The sequence below is a fragment of the Danio rerio genome, chromosome 11, assembly GCF_049306965.1.
Source record: "Danio rerio strain Tuebingen ecotype United States chromosome 11, GRCz12tu, whole genome shotgun sequence".
Taxonomy (NCBI): domain Eukaryota; kingdom Metazoa; phylum Chordata; class Actinopteri; order Cypriniformes; family Danionidae; genus Danio; species Danio rerio.
In genome coordinates, this window is record NC_133186.1 from 17,959,659 (window position 1) to 17,981,178 (window position 21,520).

The 21,520-nt window shown below is 36.3% G+C and overlaps 1 protein-coding gene across 6 annotated transcripts in view; it reads right to left on the reverse strand.

Annotated features, from left to right (window-relative positions):
- Positions 1–3,616: 3,616 nt before the first annotated feature.
- The window catches only part of rap1ab (RAP1A, member of RAS oncogene family b), a 41,489-nt gene continuing 23,585 nt past the window's right edge, over positions 3,617–21,520 (reverse strand). For 2 of the 6 annotated variants that reach the window (XR_012386744.1, XR_012386745.1), the window contains 8 exons: positions 20,729–20,817; positions 20,021–20,089; positions 19,865–19,921; positions 18,134–18,274; positions 11,681–11,824; positions 11,463–11,570; positions 8,132–8,253; positions 3,617–4,546 (listed from right to left, as the gene is read on the reverse strand). Coding sequence is in view for 4 of the 6 variants with exons in the window: in NM_001243179.1 (NP_001230108.1) it covers positions 11,481–11,570; positions 11,681–11,824; positions 18,134–18,274; positions 19,865–19,921; positions 20,021–20,089; positions 20,729–20,785 (558 nt within the window). In the remaining 2 variants the exon portion in view is untranslated. Of the gene's footprint in view, positions 4,547–8,131; positions 8,254–11,457; positions 11,571–11,680; positions 11,825–18,133; positions 18,275–19,864; positions 19,922–20,020; positions 20,090–20,728; positions 20,818–21,520 lie in introns of all 6 variants that reach the window. The other 4 variants (NM_001243179.1, NM_213405.2, XM_021479590.2 and 1 more) reach the window with 2 other exon arrangements.

Below are 21,520 nucleotides of genomic sequence, written 5' to 3' on the forward strand. Positions count from 1 at the left end.
TCTCTCCATCCTCTTTTTCCACCTGGGGATACTCATCCTGAGGTCCTCAGATTATGCGGAGTCACTAATTGGATCCAAGACCAGCGACGAGATGATCCCAAGGTTTCCACATCCGGGACCAGGCCATATCCTTAGCTGCTGCTGCGCTGATGGTCATGGGGAGTGGAGAACATGAGTCTGATTCCAGTGACGCTCCAGGGACAGATGAGTTTTCGCTGAGGCCAGCTTCCAGCCTCCACCGTGCTGACTGAAGCTCTGCACAAGACTTTTGGCCAGCGGAGAAATTAAAATGGTCGTGCCCAACTGAGTCTGGTTCTCTCAAGGTTTTTTTTTCAATCTCCTATCAGTTGAAGTTTTTTTCCCTCTCCGCTGTCGCCACTGGCTCGCATGGTTCAGGATTGGTAGAGCTACGCATCGATGAATTTGCTCTTCAGTGTTTGAACTCTTAGTAATGATTTTAAATCACACTGAACTGAGCTAAACTGAACTGAGCTTAAACACTAAAAACTGAACTACACTGTTCCAGTCAGTATGACCATTTATGTGAAGCTGCTTTGACACAATCTACATTGTAAAAGCGCTATACAAATAAAGCTGAATTGACAAGATATTTTAAATAAAGTTTATGTCTTTTAGCTAGTGTGAAAGTGTATAGGATAAGTGGTAGTGATTGACGTTGATAACAGCCAATCAGGGGCCAGTGTTGCCTATTTTAGAGCCGGTTGGCTGTGCTAGGTGATGTGTCACCTCCAGCCCCGCCTTTCTCGTTCCGCATTTGTTGACATCTGTTTCAGGTATGTTAGCAGTTAGCTCTTTCCCTCTCTCTCTCTTTCTCTTTCGATAACGTTTGGATTAATCGTCGTGGTTTCATTTTAGCCTGATTTTTCGTTGGTTTTTCCTGTCGGTTGCCATGGAGTTAATGACTGCCATCCATTCAGTTTGCTTGTAGCATTAATGGAGATGACTAATTTGTGAATGAGTGTACTACTCCTGGCTTGGTAAGTTTCTTATGCAGGGATTAAAGGGGAATGCTAGCGTGTGATTTTGCAAGCAGTAACCGTTTTGCATGTGCATATCTCTTGTAGGATTCTCCCTCTCTGTCCTGGGCAATTATATGTGCAGATCTGGTATCTGTACTCCGGTCGTGTTTGAAAGATTCTGTTATCCTGAGATCTCTAGTGGAAAGAACTACTCCTGCTGTTTACTCCTGCCCACCTGCTACTACTATCTGCTTGCTGCTACATTTACTGCGGCAGTTACTACTACCTGCTACTGCTATAGTTACTGCTACCTGCTACTACTATTTGCTTGGTGCTACATTCACTGCTGCAGTTACTACTACCTGCTACTGCTATAGGTACTGCTACCTGCTATTACTATCTGCCTGCTGCTACATTTACTGCTGCAGTTACTGCTACCCGCTACTACTATCTGCTTGCTGCTACATCTACTGCTGCAATTACTGCTACTGTTAACTGCTACAGTTACTGCTAACTGCTATTACTGTTACCTGCTCTATTTACTGCTGTAGTTACTACAACCTGCTACTACTATCTCCTATTGCTACCATTGCTACTGTTATATAATTTGTGATTTTTGCTCTGTATGGTTGTGTGATTCTGTGTGCGACATCAGAGTGAGTTTTGTGTGTCCTGTGTTAATCTTGCTTTTCTATAGCGAAACTACAGAAGCTGTATTTGGTTTTCTTTTATTTTCTTGTGTTTTGATATAATTTTGGTTTGTTGTTTGTTTCCCTCTTGTATAATTTATCACGTATATTGATTTGATTTTCTTGCAGGAACTGAGGTCCCACGGGTGCAGGATCTTGAGGTGGTGGTGGTGTCAATGCACTTGACATTTTGCTGTGGACGGTTTGGGAGTGTGGAGTGTGTGGATCTAGTGTGCAGGTGTGGTGTGTGTGTGTGTGTGTGGAAGTGTGCTTTTTGAACACAATGGAGCACTGGTGATCCCTCCTATGTGTGACCTCAGCCCTGTAAGTTTTTTTATTCAATTTTTTTCTCCGGTTAATTACATTTTCATATTTACTTTGTAATAACTTGTTTTTGTTGTTGTTTTCTATAAATTTATTTTCTTTATTTTTTTATTTATTAATTCTTTATTTACATTGGAGGGGGGTGCTGGCAGAATGTTCAGAAAATTTTATGTGACTATTTTAATCTGCCACAAATTCTGAAAATAAATTTTGTACTTTTATACTATACTCGCGTTTCTTGCCTATTCATATGTGAACTGAACCTGTGTGGCCTAAGAGTAATGTTTGAGCCAGTTTCTATTTCCTGGGAGAAAACTTCTCAGGTGGCGTAGTCTGATTTGCTTTGTGAATGATTTGTTAATCCCTTCTCTCCCCCCATATTCCCTCGCGTCACACTAGCATGGAGTCAATGAAGTTCTCCTCAGATCTAGAATCAATGAGTGCTTGTGTCTGAAAACTCTCCCCCAAAAATTCCAATTTCACTCCCTGGAAGGTAGCAGCAAAAGAGGTCTCAACCTTGCCCCGCCCGACAGTAACCCCTTACATACTGCCAAGATGACTCTTTTACTGGACAATGCAGCACTTTGTGTCCAGCACATCCACAGTAGAAACAGAGAACCAAATTAAAACGGCAATCTTTTTCTGCTCTGAACAGTCTGGCACGACTCATCTGCATCTGCTCCTTCTCCACCGCTGGAATCCCGAGTGACATCATCAGTTGGGTTTCCCTTACGGTTTGAGTTATTCAGATGCCTCTGACAAAAGCGGGAGTCGACTCGCATGGCCAACACAATTAATTTATCGAATTACACGAGTGAAGATCCACAGTGAAGATCTCGTCCTTGATATGGTTTGCTAACCTGTGAAGAAAAGCATCATACTGGGCAACCAAATTCCACTGACACTCTGCATTCAATGTTTAGAACTGAACGGAGTATTCAGCCACGCTCAGTTTTCCTTGATGTAGTCCTGGTAACCGCCAGGCAGTTTGTTCTCCCAGACTGTAGTCCCCAATAATGCCTTGTCAGTCAACAATTCGAACTATAATAATATTAAGTCCAGTTGAATTGAGTAGCCTAATATACTTTAAAATTCCATCCTGAAAAAAATATCAAACATCGCTAATAAAAATTTATCACTTTTACTTTTCTTCGGCTTAGTCCCTGTTTTAGGTTATAAGTAATTATAAAATATGCTCTTAAAAGTTTGTAATATCTAAACTTAAGAAACTTTCAGGTATTAAGTTTGAGGTGCTCAGATGTAGCACTGAATTAATTGTCAACATAAAGACAGATGACATGCAGAGAATAACAACAAATGTGCGTCCTCCAGTTGTATTTATCATGTAAAGTGCGCACAGCAGCACACGCATTTAATGCGATTTCATTATCTTGCATATTGTCAGCGGCTGTGTCACATTATAGGACTACACAATATCATTGGTATATACACAGTAGCCTAAGTAGGCCTACAATAACATCCCTGAAAGACATCCAAAATTAAGCAGGTCATCTGCTGTGATGATGATGATAACGAAGACCCCTAAAAAAAACTTTTACAAACATTATACCAGTGGAGAAAGAGAAAAAGCAGATAAACCAATACAATGCAAAATGGCCAAAATAATGAAAAGATACTAAAATTTAATAATCTTAAAAGCAGAACATCTTTTGACCAATAAACATAAGATGCACTAGTTGGTTTGTACAATATATTTCAGTCAAGATAGACAAACTGATTTCTTTCCTTACCCCATATTTTGCATGTCATATAAAAGGCCTGTTTACTTACAAAACAGGATGGCATTTACATGATTTGAGTGACTGATTTCAATGTTACATTGGTTATGGGGTCAGCACTTTCTGGCGAGTGTGTACAAAGTTGTCAGCAAAGCACTATTTAAATACATGTTTGTCATCTATAGAAATGTACACATTGTATCAAGAATAGAACAACAACTTCTAAGAGGAAACTTTGAATTTGACATCATTTACATTTACAAAGATGGCCATGTTGCTCGCTGATAACTGGAAATTGAACACTGTCTTATTCCATGTCCTTAAACACAGTACTGTGCAAACAAACACCATTAATTTGATGTCTAATTTTGCATTTTCAACAGGTGATAAGGTCGTTGAAAAGCACAGTTTAAAGGAATAAAAATGTGGTGAAAATTCTGATTCATCTCCTTGAAAGACTTCAATTATTGCCATCTTAAAAGTAAAACAAAACAAAAACCAGATGAAGAATCACAAAGTAAATGAAAATGTGTGCTTTATGGATCTTCATAACTATGTTAATTTGATGTGCAATTTCTTCATCATCCACACAGTCATTGAAGTAAAAAGTCCAGAAGCTCAGGGAAGCATCAAGATGTTCCCAATTCTAATGAAATTGCTTGTCTACAGGAACAGGAAATAAAGAGAGCTGTGACTGGTGATCTCGTTTCCCATGTCCAGTGCTCCTTTGAGTCAGCTGTTCCACTGAGTCACTCTCTGAGGATGGGAATGCTGGCATGATCCAAACAAGCTGACATATCTTCATTACAGCATTCTGCCAAAGAAAACAAATGCAATAAATATAAAGTAATAATGGCACATTTTCACAAGTAAAACATAGGGTCAAGTGAAGATGTCTCAACTGCTGTAGTCTAAGTAACTGCTGCCAACTAGTGGAAAAGCTTGTTAAACAATTTGTTGTTTAGAGGAATGGCTTGGTTCACATTGTGAGACCCTATACTCTAGGTTGTTTTCACATGACGTCATTGATGACGAGCAAAATTCAAATGCAGGGCAGGAAGGGATTCTTCTATATAGGAATCACTATCGGAACATCAAAATGTTTCTGTTTTATGTGGTTTATAATTGTTAAAAGTGGGCAAAACAAGAAATGCCAAACAGCTATTATAAACTGTCAAAAGTTTACAAAGAGGGTAAATTTTAAGAAAGTTTTATAAAATATTATAAGTATTATAAGTCTTTACAAGTATTATAAAGACTTATAATACATTACAAAATATGACAAAATATTTCATGTACTGCAAAGTGGTGTAATTCTAAATTTCTGTGCAACGATCAGTAAACCAAAACTGCAGCATACAATGTTGTAATCTCATGAGCACTATATTAAAGGGGTGGTCCACTACGATATCATATTTGAAACTACTTCATGCGTAATGTAGCTGTGTGAACATAAACAACATCTCTAAATGCAATAAATTCAAAGCAAAGGGAGACATTGGCTTTTACACAGTTAGCTTCGCAATACCTACAGCGAACAAAGTTTAAGGACTACAAAAAAAAAAAAAAAATTAAAAGTTATGCGCTATCGCTTAGCGATTTGGCATAAAAATAATCTTTTTTGATAGAAAAATTTTAACTCACTACGATTAATAAAATTATTTATTTTTTGCCCTCATAGCTCACAGACAGGTTTTGTAGAGTAAATACGCTCATATTAGAAGTGAGATATTTTTGAATGAAGGGTGCATTAACTGACTTTAAAATAACTGAAGGAAACACACCATCTACGATCTCTGATTATTTATTAAACAACAATGTCGAACAACTGAAATTAAAGGGGTGGTCTAGAATGTAATTTTAAGGCTTGGTTGTGTTAATAAGATGCAAAGCAATGTGTGCTCATGTTTCACTTGAAGGAAGAGAGTTATTTTTTCATAAATCTCACTTTGATTATACACAGCTACTCAGCTAACATAAAAACGACTGTAATACTTCCTAGTTCCTCTGAAAGGCCCGCCCTCAAGCGATTGGTCATGGTCATAATGTGCTGTGATTCGTGGATCGGCTCAATGTCATGCCTGGACAAGCATGCGCGCTTTGTATAAACACCAAGTAAGTCAGTCAACAGTGTCTGTAACGAGTGAAAATTGGATGCGGCTCCTTTAAGAGTGTTTGTGTGTTTGTGTGCCTGTGTGTGCATATGTGTGTGTGTGTGTGTGTACACTATGAACTATCTGTAACACGAGGGGCCTGTTTCAGAAAGGAGGTTAAGTGAAAACTCAGAGTATTTTAACCCTGAAATGAGAGAAACTCTGGGTTTTCGGTTTCAAAATGGCAGGTTTGTTAAACTCAAGAAATCAGGGTAAGTCAAGCCTGTTTCTAAAAGAAAGGTAACTTAAACTCAGAGTCAGTTACTGTGGTAACTTACTCTGTGAATCTAACCTGGTCCGGAGCAAGTTTTATTCTCTAAACTCTGAGTTTCTGTCGGTCTCCTCCCCTTTTTTAAAAATGAAGCGTATTTCTTGCCTGAGCCTTACATTTCCACACACCTATTATAGAGCTCATTTTGGAGATGCCCATAAAAACGATTGATGGAAACGTCATGATTCACATAACTTTTGAAAATATGCATAATAAAACATATGCATAACTGAGTAGGCTAAACTTTTATTTGATAAGAAAAAATGTGCATAAACTACGAAGTGCACTTAACAAATTACAGTATGTACATTAAAAAAAAGTTTGTTAGAGATGATGATGAAAATGTGTGTAAATGGACAAACCAGCAGGCTGAGCACACAGTAGAACATCTTAAATGTTGTTTTAGTCATTCTAAAATGCCTTAACTGTTTCAGTATTAGTGTATATCATTAATTACCTCCAAGCGTCTGGAGCGTGTCAAGATCTCCACGCCTGGCTTCAAACGCCCCCACGTGTTCATTGTGTCTTCTGAGGCGCAAGTATTAAATAAAAAATCATTAATGCAGCTTCTTCTACCGCAGTAAATTCTTTACTGTTGATATTTGGCGCAAGTTAATCAGGAAGTGACGATTGTGTTCTCTTTGACTCGTTGGATAAAAACACTGCTTTATTCGCATCTTTTAGGCGTTATTCCAGTTTTGCACAAATTTATGTAAGCCTGTATTTTGATGGAAACATAGCTATTGCCTACATTTTTGTCACACACAGAACAAAGTCACGTACAAGGCTTGTCCTTTTTTCCATAAAAATTTAGCTTAACCTTCGACATGTACTGTTACTAGATTATTGGGATTATTATTATGTCTTAAAATTATTTTTAGCACTGCTTAGGTTCTTAATCTTATATCAACCTCTATCACTTGATCAATAAAAAGGCAGACACACAAGTGCACTGTTGAATCTATTAAAACTGATAAATGTGTATAAGTTTAGAAAAAAGTATAAATGTCACACATTATATTACTTATTTTATTATACTTAAATGTTTAAATAATTTAAATAAAAAATTACTCATTAACTTGAGCAGCTGTTTTCCCAGGCTAACCTGTCTCTGTTTAACTGTTGCTTCTTAAGTATATACACTCATATTTGCTATAACTTTGCATGAACAGATCAAGTTCAGCTGGAGAAAGAAATGGTGATCTCTTTTTTTAAGATGTTGCCATAGTCACTCATAATATCTGCGCTCCATTGATAATGCCTTTTTATAGTCACGGTGTGCGCGCTTAACTCTGAGTTGGTCTACTCAAAGTTGATTGACCCAGCTCAGATCAGCTATTCTGAAACCAAAAACTCAGAGTTTTTAATCTCTCAGTAAATCAACTCAGAGTCCAAGTTTAAACTCAGAGTTGTTTGAACCTCCTTACTGAAACAGGCCCCAGATGCGCATGTGAGCGGGAGCGATGTTTATTTTTCTTTTTATCTCATGGTCGGATTAGGTTATTTTCTGTGGTGACGCTGGTTACAGAATAAAGCACAAGATGTGGGATGAGACCTGTGTGAGCCTTGATTGATTATTTTTTGCTGTTACACTCCAGTTGGGAGAGCATTGCTGTATTTTTTTTTTTTTTAAATCAACGCGTTACACGACGTCTTTCACGCATATCTGGAATATGCCTGTGTAAGTAACATGAATCGTTCACATTTCTTTTGTGACTTTGTCTGAGATGTAAAATGCATGAAAAAGCTGCCTGTGTAGAGAAGCACTGAAGTCTCACACAAAGAGACGCATGTGCTGGTCAAGAGTGTATGTGTATGTGTGTTTATAGCAGTTTGACTGATAAATATGGATTTGTAGCTAAATCGTTGGCGGTGGCGAACATTATTTCCCGTTGTTTACATCTTTGTTACAACATACCGTTAAGGCTAGACACTGTACATGTCATGATCAATTTTAACAAATAAAAACACTTACAGGTGTTCACAGCGTCTCCTTGCTCCATCTTTGAGGAGATTTTAGCCGAATCCAGCACTGAACTGGGAGAGATTCTGGAAGCTGCGTTGTCAAATCATGCTTGCTATGTATTGTATAATTCTCTGGAACATAATAAATATTATATATATAAATAACTGTAAGCACTTCTGTGTTTTGTCATGTCATTTGGAAGCCCAAATACAGAAACAGAGAAGCTCTGTGGAAAAAGCAGGATGGCATTTCTCCCTCTGCTGTAACGTTACAGCGCCTCTGGCCACAGCTCTTAGCTGCTCAGTGTGGCTGCTTTAAAACGCACATTGCCTAAAATTAACTTTTCTTATGAAAAAGTCAAAATAAATAACAGGCACTTTTGGAAAGAAAATTTATTATTTTCAATGTTTTTCATATTAAAAGTAGAAAATATAAGCATCTCAAATCAAGTAACTCTTGCATATCATGTAAATAATATTTTAAACATTTCTTGCATCTTCAGCAAAACAAATATTTAACATTTTGCAGCAAAGGGGCATGGTCAGACGCGCTATAATGTTATAGCAGAGAAAGCTAAAATGCAGACCAAATGCTGCAAATTCAGCTTCCAGAATCTCTCCCAGTTCAATATCTCTATATGCAGCCGATTTCCGTGCGTTCTATGTCTCAAATAACAAAATCGCAAATGATGTGAACATTTTATTGATTTATAACCCAAAAATACATGAAAGACACTTGTCAGATTATATTTTAGAGATCAGGGGCCTCATATATCAACGCTGCGTAAGCACAAAAACTTTGCGTACGCCAGATTGCATGCTCACGTTTGGATTTACTCACGATGAAATTGACGTGAGAATGTGCGTTGGTCCACGCCAACTTTATGTCTGGTGTACGTGTATGTCTTGTGCGTGGTTTTTTTTTTCATTGGCGACTCCTAGAGGCAATTATGTTAAATTGCACACTACAAAATATCTTTAAGCCGTACAATGCCAGCTGTATGGGACTTACAGACATATGCATGTCTAGAAGGTATATAGGTTTTCCATACCATGCAGTTGACCAGCCAAACATTAAAGCACAATTTGCAGCGATCGCTAGTTTTCCCAATGCAATCGAGCGATCGACTGCACGCACATTGTGATAAAGGCATCAGAAACAGGGGCGGACTGGCCATCTGGCAGACCAGGCAGTTTCCTGCTGGGCTGATGTACTTTTTGGGCCGGGCTGATCATCGTCTTATGATCTGATCAGCCTATGAAACACTTAGCAGATTGTCTAATTAAAAACAATGTATGCTTCTCAAGCTCTATAAGGAGTGTCAGTCATGTATTTTAAGATGCACTCACTCAGAAGACAATCGCATGGGATATCATGGATTTTGCTTTTAATCATCAGCATGATGTAGGCTTATAGTTATATTGATATTTATACATGACCAAACTAGTGTGCAATTAAAGCAAAACTAATTCTATTTTACATTTAGTTTTGTAGTTCTGCCCAAACAAATATTTCTTGCCATTTTTTAATTGTTTAAGTTCATTAGATTGACTATGTACAATCTTTAATCTATGTTTGATGCTTCATTGTGGAGTTAAACATTTTTTAAGGGTCTATGACACATTGCTTTTATTATTTATCTTTATTTTATTAAATCAACATTAACCGTGTGCATCAGCAGGCAGTTTTTGTTAAGTTCATTATTTAACAGGTTTCCTCAAAACACACCGGGACACACAAGATGGACCTCCAGTGTAGATTATAATTTTATTTTAATAATAAATTACATTTTTTAAGTTTTTATTTTATAACCTCTTATTATTTCCTATATAGGGCTTTTGTGCTTTTATAAAATGGGAGTTGGTAAACATATTCAAGAGCGTGCACAGATGGGGAGCATTTTGATTGATGTAGAGGGCCACTCTGTCCCAAAATGCCAGGGCTGATTTTTTTGTCCCACACCAGCCCTTATAGGAAACTTTTTCATTCAATAACTGTGCAAATAATATGCAATGCTCAAATGCGCATTAACAAATATTGTAGCAAGGTGGCCTTGGTTAACCCATGATTAATACATCCTCACAAACAGCATGGTTGGGATGAGGCTCCAAGGTGGCAGGCACTCGGTCAGTTGTAGACCTGGCGATTGGGCAGCTGAAATGCCGGTGGCGCTGCTATACTGCCTTAACAAAGTGTTCCTCTAATACATCTGTTTCTCCCAGAGACACGCATACTATTCCAGACAGTAAAGTGTCACCCACAATTGAGGCAATTCTCTCCTCAAAGGGTGTTCAGCATCCCCTGCCTCTTCAATCCACACTTTGATGGTGTGCCGCTGTTCTCCTTTTAACCTGCACCTTTACATTGAACCATTTCTTTTTTTAATTCATTCAAAGTGTGATGTTCAGACCCCACTGCGTTAACCGCTTGAGCTAAACTCTCCCAATCTTCTTTTTTTCTTTTGTTATTAGTTCTAGAGGACAAACTTGCAAATAACAGTTGTTCTCCAGGCTGCCTTCGACAGGAGCACCTCCAATTCACATTCTGTGAAGTTTCTCTTTTTGCTTGCTTTTGCAATTGCTTTTTTGTTCGTTTTTTTCAAAGTAGATTTACTACCATATTTATAAAGGGGAGGAGGCAGGGAGGGGTTTTGCGCTTGTGCGCTCGGTTTCATGTTAATTCAGATGTACAAAGAGAATATGCTTGCATACATCTGAACATTTTACTGCGTACACACATTTACAGATTTCTCCGTACGCAATGTTTTAGTATGAATTTGACGCAAGTCTTTGTAAATGAAGCCCCAGGCATTTAGAAGTTCAGCTTTGTCCTCTTCATTTTCTGTCTGATTCAGGCTCAAACTGATACGGCTAACAGCTAAACTGATTGACATTATTTACAGAGAAGAGGCACAGTGCGTGCTATTAAAGTCATGAAACTATTCCTTGTGACATGGAGCCAATCCGCAAATCAAAGCAGATTATGTTATCTGACCAATCAGAGCCTCTAGAGGGCGGACCTTTTAAAGAATTAGGAAATATGACTTTCGTTTTCATGTTAGCCGAGTAGATGTATATAATCAAAGTAAGATATATAAACAAATAACGTGATTTTTTTTAGTAATGAAGCATGAGCACACATTGCTTTGCATTTTATAAATGTAGCTGAGCCTTAAAAATACACATAGGACCGCCCCTTTAAAGTAGCAACATTAGCTTTACAATTTCTGATTAATGATCAAATTATTTGATCTGTGCAATCCAGCAGTCCATAATGTAGGCGGGAGTTGAGACTGTACATAGTAATTAAATGCTGGCTAAAAAAACAAGTCAGACCTTACTCAGAGCAGACGCCAGCACTACAGGAGAACACAATTAGACTTCTTTTTTGCTTTCTTCTTTTCCACTGGTGTTTTCCTGTTAATTTGTCTGACCAAGTCATAGAAGATCTGCAATGTGTGTGAAAATTTTAACAAAGAACACAATATGAACATGACAAATGACTGGAACATGTTTTGAATTGAGAGCATCAAGCAAACAGACATTATTACATGCTTACATCAAGGACATTGATTTTTGATTTGGCTGAAGACTCTAAAAAGGCACAGTTGTTCCACTGACGGGCTAGATTTTGCCCCTGTTCTTTCCCCACAACTCTTTCATCCTCCAGATCACACTTATTGCCAACTAGGATCATTGGCACCTATGTTGGAGAGAGAAAACAAGTTATAAAATAGCAAATGGGTGAATCCATTATTTCGCCAAGAAGCCTTAGTAGTTAAGCAGCATTTTTGAATAAATTGCAGTTCTGAGACATTAGGTTTCTCAGACGTAACATTTGGCTCTTCACTGTCAGACTCTTTTGTTATGAATTAACCACAGAACAACTTTTACATTGTACAGGGCTCGAAATTAACCTTTTTTTCTTGGTAGCACCAATGCTCCTAACTTCAAAACTTTAGGCGCACCAGACAAAATTTAGCCGCACAGACCATTTATTATTATCAGATTTATTGCATTTGAAATCAACTCTAATTAAAACTAACAAATAAACAAAAATCTGCATGCACTCACCGGCCCTGCACACACTGCTTGACGTGAATGAGATTTAACAATAATGATTGTCCCGTGTTCTCACTGGTGGTGTCTGATATTGCACAGATGATATTGATATAAAACTTGTTATTTGCATACGTCATCTTAATAGCAATAACGGTCTTTTCATGAGCTGCAATATTAGTTTCATCTCGGTAAATGCATGCTCTTCAGGGATGGTAAACGCAGTGTCAGTCGCACAACTGACCGCTTTATAACGATTCGATAATGTTAGAACATCTCGTGCTTAAAATGTGTAGATTCAGTGGCAAACACTGTTTCCTCCAAAACTTCGTCCCAAAGACTTTATGGTGAATGCTTTAGTCATTTTCATTGCAGACTTTAACCACCAGAAGTCTTTTACCCACTCAAAGTTCAAATGCTGAATTGACATTTACTACATGATTACTTAATTCACAGAAAACACAGGTTATGTTTTCTTCAAAAGCTCAGGCACAAGTATTTGATAATCTTAGTATTTTTACATCTCATGGAAAACCAACTGAAAGAGTACCTTCTTACATGTACTTCGGTATCTGTATTGATGATAAGCTTTTATTTACGTACACATTGCTACTCTGATAAGGAAGCTGAAACTGAAGCTTGGCTTTTATTTTAGAAATAAATCTAATTTTACTTTTATACTGCTAAAAAGTAACTTGCAAAAGCTTTTTTTATTTTTATCTGTGCTTGATTATGGTAATATACACTCACCAGTTACTTTATTAGGTATACCTGTCAAACTGCTCATTAACGCAAATCTTTATTCAGCCAATCACTTAGCAGCAACGTAATGCATTTAGGCATGTAGACATGGTCAACACGATCTGCTGCAGTTCAAACAGAGCATCAGAATAGAGAAGAAAGTTGATTTAAGTGACTGTGAGAGTGGCATGGTTATTGGTGCCAGACAGGCTGGTTTGAGTATTTGAGAAACTGCTGATCTATTGGGATTTTCATGCACAACCATCTCTAGGGTTTACAAAGAATAGTCTGAAATAGAGAAAATATCCCTTCAGCGGCAGTTCTGTGGGTACAAATGCCTTGTTGATACCAGAGAATGGCCAGACTGGTTTGAGCTGATAGAAAGGCAAGAGCAACTCAAATAACCACTTGTTAAAACCGAGGTATGCAGAAGAGCATCTCTGAATGCACAACATGTCGAACCTAGAGGCAGATGGGCTACAACAGCAGAAGACCACAGCAGGTGCCACTCCTGTCAGCTAAGAACAGAAAACTGCGGCTAGAATGCACACAATCTCACCAAAATTAGACAAAAGAAGGATTGGAAAAATGTTGCCTGGTCTGATGAGTCTTGACTTCTGCTGCGACATTCAGATGGTAGGGTCAGAATTTGATGTAAGCAACATGAAAGCATAGATCAATCCTGCCTTGTATTAAAGGTTCAGGCTGGTGGTGTAATGATGTGAGGAATATATTTGTGGCAAACTTTGAGCACATTAGTACCAATTGAGCATGGTGTCATTGCAACAGCCTACCTGAGTATTGTTGCTGACCATGTCCACCCCTTTATGACCACAGTGTACCCGTCTTCCGATGGCTACTTCCAGCAGGATAATACGCTTTGTAAAAGCGTGAATCATCTCAAGGTGGTTTTTTGAACATGACAAGAGTTCACTGTACTCAAATGGCCTACACAATCACCAAAGCTTAATCCAATAGAGCACTTCTGGGATGTGATTGAACGTGAGATTAGCATCATGGATGTGCCATCAACAAATCTGCAGCAACTGCATAATGCTGTCATGTCAATACGGACCAAAATCTCTGAGGAATATTTCCAGTACTTTGTTGAATCTATGCCACAAAGGACTAAGGCAGTCTGAGGGCAAAAGAGGGTCCAACCTGGTACTAGTAAGGTATACTCAAAGTGGTCGATGAGTGTATTATACATATATGTGGCACCTTTTATTCTAGCAAGACTTGATTCAGTATATCATGCTTCACTACGCTATATTACAAATGTAAAATGCCATACTCATCACTGCATTTTATATGAGATGGTTGGATGAACATCACTAGCTGTACTCAGAAAACAGCACTAGTACATTTTTATCTATAAAGCTATGTTAGGTAAATTTCCAGCTTATCTTTGTCTTAGTTCAGGCAAATTATGATCTATGCTCTTGCAAGTGTCTGCTTTTTAATATACCCCGATGTTGTACAGAGCTGGGAAAAACTGCATTTTCTTATTGTGCACCTTGGGCATGGAATAATTTGTCAAAAGATGTAAAACTAAATAAAAGTGTGTCTTTCGATGACTTTAAAATATATTTTAGAGAGTGGTATTGGAAGCATGTGATTGTTTTTGTTGAGAGGACTGTTGAAATGTTATGTGGTGTTCATGTATTTTAAAACTGTTTTACTGTATGGCTGTGATCTTGACCAGGTCTCTCTTGTAAAAGAGATTTTAAATCTCAATGAGACTTCCTGATTAAATAATGGTGAAATAGTAATACAAAAATGTTAGTTTGAATAGTTCATTAATCATTTACTTATGCATTATGAATGATTTAAACACAAGATATTCTTAAACAAGTTTGTAAAAATGCAATAATTAATTATTAATGAAAAATGAATCATTATCAAAGTGTGAAAACACAGTCAAGTCAAGAATACAGCATTTGTAGATGTAGTTATAAACTGCATACCAATGTCTATTAATGCAGAGTTCATGCTTAAATAATGAATTAACTATTTGCTTATACATGATGAATAAGTGATTCATAGTATGTAGTTATTATAAAGTGTTAACCAAATGTATTAACAACGATGCTATTGAAACTTTTAGATACCTATTATATCTATACATATTTTATAAGATAATAAATATCTAGCCTATTTGCAGTTGGGATTGTTTCATATGCATGTGGTGATTAAATATTTTATACAACAATTCAGTACATATTACAAAACACTATTAAGCACATTTTAAAAAGATTTTTCTTATGTTTTGCTTTATTTTGTCAACACAAAATTATATCATAAAAAATATCAGATTGTGTTAATTTTGGAAAATGGGACACATTAAGATTTGCTGCCACCCACTGGTGATTTTATTTCATATTTGTGTACTCATTTTATCAGTAACCACAGTGCTACACATTGAAATGTTTGTACAGAGAGCACATAACCTTTGACTGTCTCAGATTCAGTTGTCTATTAGATGCAAGCAGATTCAGTTTAATACAATACTTCTGTAAATGACTGCACTTAATTTTTCATGTTTACTGATATGGTTTTTCATAGAATATGAAGCTACTGTATGTTACCAGATAAGCTAGTTATGTATTTAAATACATTTATTGCAAGTCTTTTGAAATAAAACAATGTTTAACCAAGATTGTGTTAATAAGTTTATGAGAATGCAAAATGTGTTTTGTTCCAAGTAGCAAAATTTTTGCATTGCTGCGTTTAAGCCCTCGCAATATGCGTTTAGCCGGGAGAGCTCGCACAGAGCTCTTAGTAAGGGACCATCTGAATGTGTCAGGAATATCAAAAACAAAACCAACGTAACCCCGCTTGACAACAGACAACGACAGAAACATTGCCAATGCTGTCAAAGCGGCCGGATTTTCACCGCATATACGATGCTTTGCTCACACTGTTAATGTGGCTGCGCAGAGAGGGATGGGCGTTCACCAGATGTCCCGACTCCTCTGCAGAGTAAGGAAAGTTGTCACGTTTTTTCACTGCAATGTTGACATGATGGTGTTTCTGAAGAATTTTCAACTCCCTTAAATCAAACGAGTTTGGTTTTCTTGAGAGAAATAAGTTGTTTATTTGTTTAATGTTTACTTGATTTGTGGTTTGCAGCACAGGCATTAAGCCTCAGTTACCTCAGTGTGAAACAGTAACTGTTAGCCAAAAGGTAAGTGAATTATAACAGCGCAAAATTTTCTGTAACCGTGCTGTGCGCTTTCTGTTTGACCCTTTGAGAGTTACGTGCTGACTGACAGGTGCGCGATGCGTGAGGCCAGGAAACATGACAAAGCTTTCAGTTAAGATGAACACAGTTTCTATAGTTATACTTTATTTATAGATAAAGGTATATGGCTCTGTATATAATCACTCTATCTTGCTGGAGTTTATAGCCGTTTCGCTTTACTTCAGGACGCATTAATGCCGCTCTGAAGGTCTAATCGCTGTTTTCAGTTATCCAGAGCTGAATGAATGTACAAATCTTGAATATCACAATAGTATTAAATATTACAACTATAACAACATATACAGCAACACTTCTGCACAATCGATACCCAGCTGATTCAGTCGTGTCATAAGAGGACCGCGCTTCTTCTCTTCTTTTTTTCTTGTCAACATAAAGGCAGTGAGGTGTGCCTTGTTTTCGGCCCCTTGTTCAACTGCAAGGCATACTTAACTTGCAGGACGATAACGTATAACCCGTGCCTACAGACACATTTGCCAAAGAAGCAAAATGGAAGAAGAATATTACTGTTTGATATAGACGTGTTGATGCTAAACCAGCGCTGATGTTGACCTGGATCTGCATAATAAACGCAACAAATAGGCTTTACTTTTTATTTTACAGCTTATAAAGCATGTATGCACATTAATGTAATATCATATTTAAACAACAAAACTGTTTACAAAAAGTCAACATATGCGCGCGATGAGGTTGTCTTTTCATCACGCAGCCGCACTTAAACCGCGAGGGAGAGAGGAAACCATATAGCAAGACATAATCTTTAAAATAATGATTTCTATTAAAAATGTAAAAAGGTTTTGTGATTATAATAATACAAGCGGGGCATTAAATAAATGCATATGTTCCGTGGAGCGTCCAATTTGAGGAAGTCTGCGATTTTTATTTGACGGAAGAAAAAAACATATGATTGGAAAAAACAGCCTATGCCGGTTATTAAAAAAAATCAGTCAGTATTTTCGTTTTGTAATATAAAATTAATTATTTAAGTGAAAATAATTTATGGCAGTCCTATTTATTTTATTCATTTTATTTAGATTATTCTGCTCTTCTGTGCTAAACACTGGAGGTGCGTGAAGATGCTCTGTTGTTCTGTTCTGTTATTAATATGCTAGCATTTAAAAATAAATCAGTATTTTAAAATGCAATATTTAATGTGTCAGACACAAAATAGAAACGTCAATTTGTTTAATATAAAATTAATAGTAATCTGACCAGTTAACCGTTAATAACCGATTAATGAGCGGCGGTTGTCGGTTAGCAAAATTAACCGAAATGAGCATCCCTAGTAGCCATTTAATTTACTTTTTCAATGTAAGAGAACTTAATTGAAAAAGAATTTTCAACATGCTTGAACCATCTACACAATGGAGTTTAGTTCTGTTTGGTTTTTCAACAGTATTTTGTTACAAAGAAAACAAAAGTGATTTAGCTTTGGCTATTTATTTATTTTATATATGGCTTTTTTTATTGTTAATAATTTGCATAGTTAATATTGTACTTTGATGTTCAGTTCATAAAGATTTTTCAAATGTTATTTAAGAAAAAATAGTTTTAAAAATCTTTTTTTTCCCACCCCCACGAAAAAAAAAATCGTGATACGAACTGAATCGTGGGTCAAAAATCGTGATACGAACCGAATCGTGGGTTTGGTGTATCATTACAGCCCTAGTAGAAATATATTCTAAAATCTTTGGTTTTCTAAATGTTACTGCCCTTTTTGGAGAGCGAGAAAGGTAATGGCACTTTTACCACTTTGTAAGCAGCTATCAGGCGCATTTGCTTAATAATACTTTAGAAATATATTTTTGTACTGGTGACTTTAAAGTAAATAATAAATATTAAAGTAAATAAGTAAAATATTAAAGAAAATGTTAAATAATGTGCAGTGCACCTCTGCATAGGCATTTATACAACATCCAATTAAAATGTACTTTGTCCTCTCACACTTACATCTTCTGTATCCTTTACACGTAGTATCTGCTCTCGTAAGTCCTGCAAGTCATTGAATGTAGACTGAGCTGTAATTGAGTAGACGAGAGCAAAGCCCTGACCGTTCTTCATGTACAGATCCCTCATGGCTGTGAACTGCTCCTGAAAGGAAAACATGAAAAAATAAATAAATAAATAAAAATCCAAGATGATTTTTTTTTTACCCCTAAAGAATATTATGAACATGTGACCATAATTAATCATGATATTTTATTTTAGAATCGTGCATGGCCTATTGCTGTGCATAACTTTAATTTCACCAGTTATAGAAATTATTTTTTTTATAAAAATACCTCTTCTATAAGCCAGAGACATCTTCCACAATCATGTTATTTCTTTGCAATGTTGCATTATGAAATTATCAAGAATGCTAAAGACTAGTCAATTAAACAATACTGCAGCTAAACATTTAGATGAAAACAAAGTTGTGTTAGGGCTCTGACATGTGGAACTCTCATAAACAATCTTGCTCTTTAGACTAAGGCAGACACATCATTTACCGAAAGCAGGCACTGCACTGCAAACAAAATGGGGAATTACAAAGCTCGACAGGATGGGATTTACATTTTCATTTGTTAAAGATTGTCAAGAGTGTGTGAAAAAAGTGTTTTCCCGCAAAGAATTATGAGGCATCAAATTTGGAGACCCCTCACAGGTACTGACAGACCTTAAATGATACTCACACTGTCACACATCTTCCATTTTGGGCTTGCACTTGAAAAATAACATTGCATTACATGTCATGTATATAGCCTATTATAGATTTCATACAGATATGTTCATGGAGAACTTCACGAAGCATTATTATTATTATTTTTTGTTACCATTAAATCACGTCTTAGCTTGTGAATTCTGTTTAAAGTTTTCAATTTTTAAATGTGTTTGATGAGGAGTGATGAGGAATGATGAAAAGTGTTTCTTTAATAAAATTGCATTTGTGACTTTATAAAAGCATCTTGTTACAAAAATAATTAAATAAATAAATAAATACATAATTAAATAATTATTTTATCACCATGTTAATTAAGAAATCAAGACATATAGAAATGCACATAAACCCAAGCAATTTAATCCAAAAACACAACCTGCTCTAGAGAATCTGCTATGACTACTTACCCTTCAGGTTACCTCTATTTGAGGAGACAAAAGTGAGTTTATCTGTTTAAATTTGCCATCACTAAACTTATTACTTAGGTTTTCTGTGTAGCAATATACTTAAATGTTTCATCTCCTGTGTTCATTAAATATTTAATTATACTTCATGTAATGTTTATTGCATTTAATATAGGTCTACCTCCTGGCTTTCAAGGTTTATCACAATTTCTAATCGTATATGGATATTTCAATTGATGCTGCACCCTTTTTCAGCATTTGCGCTTTCAGCCCTTTACTGGCTGCATATTTTTCAAACTACGGACAAAGCCATGGATTAAAAATAAAAAACACTGCATTAATAGTGCATTAATAAAATAAGTGCTGATAAAATTAATGTGTTAACTTTAACAGCTCCAAAAAATATCTGAATGCAGTTGATAAACGAATGAACTAAAAAAAAAAAAAATAGAAATAAAAAACAATCTTTAAGCATATCAATGTTTTCTCCCCAAACATAATGAAGAAACCTGCAGTATGGTGCCAGCTAATCCTAGATGAACCCACCAAAATGACATCAGGGAGGTTAAAAGCACTTACTGTTCCTGCTGTGTCCAGGATTTCCAACATGCACTGCTGGCCATCAACTTCAACTTGCTGCATGAGAAGAGAAGGGTAAGTATAAAACATGGATAACCCTTCATTGCCTACTAAGGTACTAAAGAAAATCTCATGAGATGGGTACAGTATTGGTACCTTTCTGTAGGAGTCTTCAATTGTAGGGTCATACTTCTCCACGAATATCCCCTGAACAAATTGGACGGTCTGCAATAAAAATAAAGTTACACTGAGAATGTTTCACACTGACCTGCTAAACAGTCTACAAGAGATTAAAAAGAAAACTATTATTATCTCCACTTTAATCAGTACAAGACATAACTCGTTCTGTGGATTATAATGAAATACCATGTCAAATTTTAGGGATGCAAAATATATTAGTGGCCATATCATTATCGGCAGATAAATGTTATTTGTAAATGTTATCTTTATCGGTCTAATGTCAGAATTATGCCAATATCTTTAAGCTGATATTTTACGTAATTGTTAAGAACTGTATTTACTTTGTGTAGACTATTCAGTTCATAAGATCAGTTTTTCAAAATTTTATGAAGTTATTAAAATGAAATCAACAGTTTACCGTTTAAAAATATAACATTTTTATATATTTATATTTATCGGCTATATCGGTTATCGGCCTCAAAATCTTAAGAGTTATAGGTTATTGATATCAGCTAAAAAATTCCTCTCAGTGCTTTCCTTATATCCAGCATATATCGTGATAATTACTTTTTTTACAAAAATGGGCATGTAATGATGATCATTGTTGTGGATCATCATATTGCTTGGCCAATCAGTCTAGGTGCTTTGAAATTTGGTGAGGAGGACATTGTACAATGTACTTACCAAGGCTGACTTGCCCACACCACCAGAGCCCAACACCACAAGCTTGTATTCACGCATGGCAGGGTCTCTTTACCAGCCTCCGCAGTGCTCTACAGACAAGATAAGACAAAAAGACTGAATGGGTCTCTGCATTATGATACGACTTAATTTGTGCATAGTAGATAGCAACTTGGTTAGTAGCCCAAGGTTGGGGGATATTAAAAGTATGAACTCTTAAAAATCAAAGCAGCTCCGATAAACAATCCATTTATAAAACACATGTTTTATGAATCTAGGCTACTGAAGAATCAACTGAACATGCGATCCTTGCATAATGATAACAGCGAAATAAGCTAAGCATTCATTATATATGATACAAAAATTAAAAGACATTTTAATAAATGGAACATTTTATGCAAAAAATCTAAACTACTATATAGGAGGCTACATGCTAAATAGAAGTCCCTGTCAGAGATCAATATGGTAAACATACATTCTGTTTAAAACTTTTGTAAAGAAAAGACCTATACAGTATGACAGATGACACAATCTCAAAAACTTGATGCTTGCTCTCAACTACACTACATTATTGAAGGGCATTCGTTACGACATTGGAAAAAAAAAAAAAAGCTGTTTTTGTCAAAAATTCTTTCTATTTAATATTAAGATATTATTTTTAAAATCTGTATTGCCACTATTGTGCCTCATTTCTGGTAAAATAACAGCCTTTAATAGCCAGTATTACTTAAGCATACCCTCACCTGAACTTACTTAAGTGGCCACACCCTTAATTAAGCAGACTTCATATGAATA